The following is a 2,841-nucleotide window of genomic DNA, read 5'->3' on the forward strand; positions in this document are numbered from 1 at the left end:
ACCCTTAAACCCTCAATACTCAACTAGACCCATATTTCTTTCCTGACTTAGGCATCGGAGGGTCCCTGCTATAGCCAGGGTCTTCCTTATCTGTTCCTTATGCAGGTACGCAGGTCCAAAGAGGGCTAACCAGATTTCTGCATTAACATTAATTAATATTTTATTTACTTCATGAACATGAAATGCAATCTACATCCATAAATAATATAATCCTAGCAATGTTTTCAAAAGGAAAATTAATAAGATGACTGATGAGTTAACATCTTTAATATCATAATTCAACTAAGGCTCCATATATCAGTTGCAACCCATAAGTATTCCATGGATTACCAACATGCAGGATGCTTTTGTTTTTTTTTTTTTTTTTTTTGTTTATTTCCGGAAACATCCCATGTACAAAGCTACTCATTGATTTCAAGATATGGCATGTTTGCAGAATGTTGCCCTAAGAAAATTATACATGTTTTGTAAATAACTCTTTTAAGCATGGAAAAATGAAAAAGGAACATTCATTTTCAACGAATCACATGCATCAGTTATATATGCCGTAGGGAGGATATTAGACCATCAACTCCACGTGGAACGTAAGAACGATATTTGCCAAAACATCTCACGTTTGTCTAATTAGCCATGCAATCATTGTCCCTTTTTGGAATGAATGTGGAATGTCACCATGTTTTATCTTAGCCATCTATTTGCAGTAAATCAATCGAAGGGATAGGATTGTTCCATTACAGCGACTTCTGTGGAATTCACCAGCAAGTCCCATAAAATCTACGGTTTGGATCATATTTAGTCTCTTTCTACAAAGAACTTTGCCTTTATAGCGCTTGAGATCCATCTCCCAATGCCGATTCATGATGGGGCCATGTAATTGTACTTCATCTAAAAACAACCCCAGCTGCCTGATGCTTGAAGCTGAAAATGGACCGTTGCCCATTTTCTATTATTAATTGTCCGTTGAAGGCCACCTATTGAGTGGATAAGATTGCCCGACAAATGTGATATTGGTATACAGTTGTCCATCCATGGAAAGTTCAGCCAGATGGACGGTCCACATCTTCACCCATAATTGATCAACCAATTAACGGATGGACACAGGAGCGGGTTCTTTAAAAAATATTCAACTCCATCTATAATAAAAGGTAGACGTGTGTGACTTCTTCACTTGTGTTTCCTAATCTATAGTTTTTCTTGTACATTTTCAATGAATGATGGGTGAGAAGGTGAACTAACAACTCCTTCGGAACATCTCCATGTTCTCCTAACAACACATGAAATTATCTAACTTAAACAATCTTATCATCTAAACTCCACTATATAAATCCCATCTTGGTTTCTATCTCAATCACTCATCAGATCGTCTCCGCATCAAAATCTTCCCAGTGCTTGCTCTCAACTTACCATGGCTTCTAACACCAACTTCTTATGTGTGCTTCTTGTAGCTGCTGCGTTTATCGGTAGCCACAATTGCTATGCTGCCCGCCATTTGTTGGACACTCCCGTAGCAGTGGCTCCACCCCCTGCCTTACCCACAGTCCCAACCTTGCCACCAATGCCTGTCTTGCCAACTCTGCCTAAGCCTACATTGCCACCACTGCCTGCGGTCCAAGTGCCCACTCTGCCAACCATACCAACGTTGCCTATGGCCATATTGCCACCATTGCCTGCGGTCCAGTTGCCGACTCAGCCCGCCGTGCCAACATTGCCTAACCCCACATTGCCACCTTTGCCTGCAATTCCTAACATCCCAACCATTCCAACCATCCCTACTATCATGCCTCAGGCCACATTGCCACCATTGCCTTCCATCCCTACTATTCCAACAATCCCTACAATCCCCACCATTCCAAACATCCCTTCAATCCCCACTATCCCTTTCCTCTCTCCACCCCCATCAACCACTAGCCCATGATGGCCCACCTTGCATGCACCCTACCTATTTAATTTGTGGTTTGTAGTTTTGGAGTGTATTAGAATTAATCATCATTAGTATCATTTTGGGTAGAAAGTCCTAGGTTGGGTCCTTGGGGTCATGATGCATTGTACGGGGGGGGGAAGGGGGGAGATCTGGGGAATGTGCTATTCTTTTGCTTTGTATTTGGAGACATGTTGGGATTTGTATCCTACTACAAAAATAAACACATATTTCATTCTAATGAATATATTATAGGCTATTTGGTTGTTCTACTTAAATTTGTTTTAAAGATTTTTATTTTTATTTTTTCTTATTTGGTTACTAACTATTTTTAGAATTTGTGATAGTAGAATGAATGGCGTAAGTTGTTGGAATTGACATATGAGATCTTCCAATCCAAGAGATTTGGGCCATTCACGGTGTGATTCCAACCATTGACTACTGGCTCCTCCTAAAAATTACTGAGATAAGATGCTTGTAACCATCCCATTAATGGATAGGAAATGCATGAATATTTATCATACTAGGAAAGCCCAATTAGTGATTTGGACTCCCTATTATATGGATAACGGTAGGCCTGGCATGATTACCTTTAAGATCACTTATTGGACCTTTCCTAGTGTATGGACCATCCCTCATATTCATTGATCATTAGTTGGAGAGATATTTGGAAGGCGTAGACAATCAAAGATGGTGCTCTCATCATGAGAGATCCAGATTAATGATTGAGCCAGTATTTTAGTAAATAGGGAGCATTCAATTACCTCACATCGAGTGGATGGTTGGGATCATCTACTCAAACTGATTATTGGGAGGGATCAACAATCGAAAGTAGGCCACAGATGATGATCGGTTCATAAACATTATTTGACCATTCAATATACTTTATTATATTTAGTTTGGGCCATCCATTTTTTTTCTTT

The 2,841-nt window shown here is 39.8% G+C and overlaps 1 protein-coding gene across 1 annotated transcript; it reads left to right on the forward strand.

Moving 5' to 3' along the window:
- The first annotated feature begins 1,364 nt into the window (after positions 1 to 1,364).
- LOC131240911 (protein PELPK1-like) lies at positions 1,365 to 1,966 on the forward strand. The gene has a single exon (XM_058239479.1). It carries the CDS (start codon positions 1,406 to 1,408, stop codon positions 1,913 to 1,915), a length of 510 nt encoding a protein of 169 aa, XP_058095462.1. The 5' UTR covers positions 1,365 to 1,405; the 3' UTR covers positions 1,916 to 1,966.
- The last annotated feature ends 875 nt before the right edge of the window (positions 1,967 to 2,841 follow it).

Source organism: Magnolia sinica, chromosome 1 (genome assembly GCF_029962835.1).
Source record: "Magnolia sinica isolate HGM2019 chromosome 1, MsV1, whole genome shotgun sequence".
NCBI lineage: Eukaryota > Viridiplantae > Streptophyta > Magnoliopsida > Magnoliales > Magnoliaceae > Magnolia > Magnolia sinica.

Coding starts and splice junctions, on each gene's coding strand:
- LOC131240911 (XM_058239479.1), top strand. CDS start 1,406: ATGGCTTCTAACACCAACTTCTTATGTGTGCTTCTTGTAGCTGCTGCG.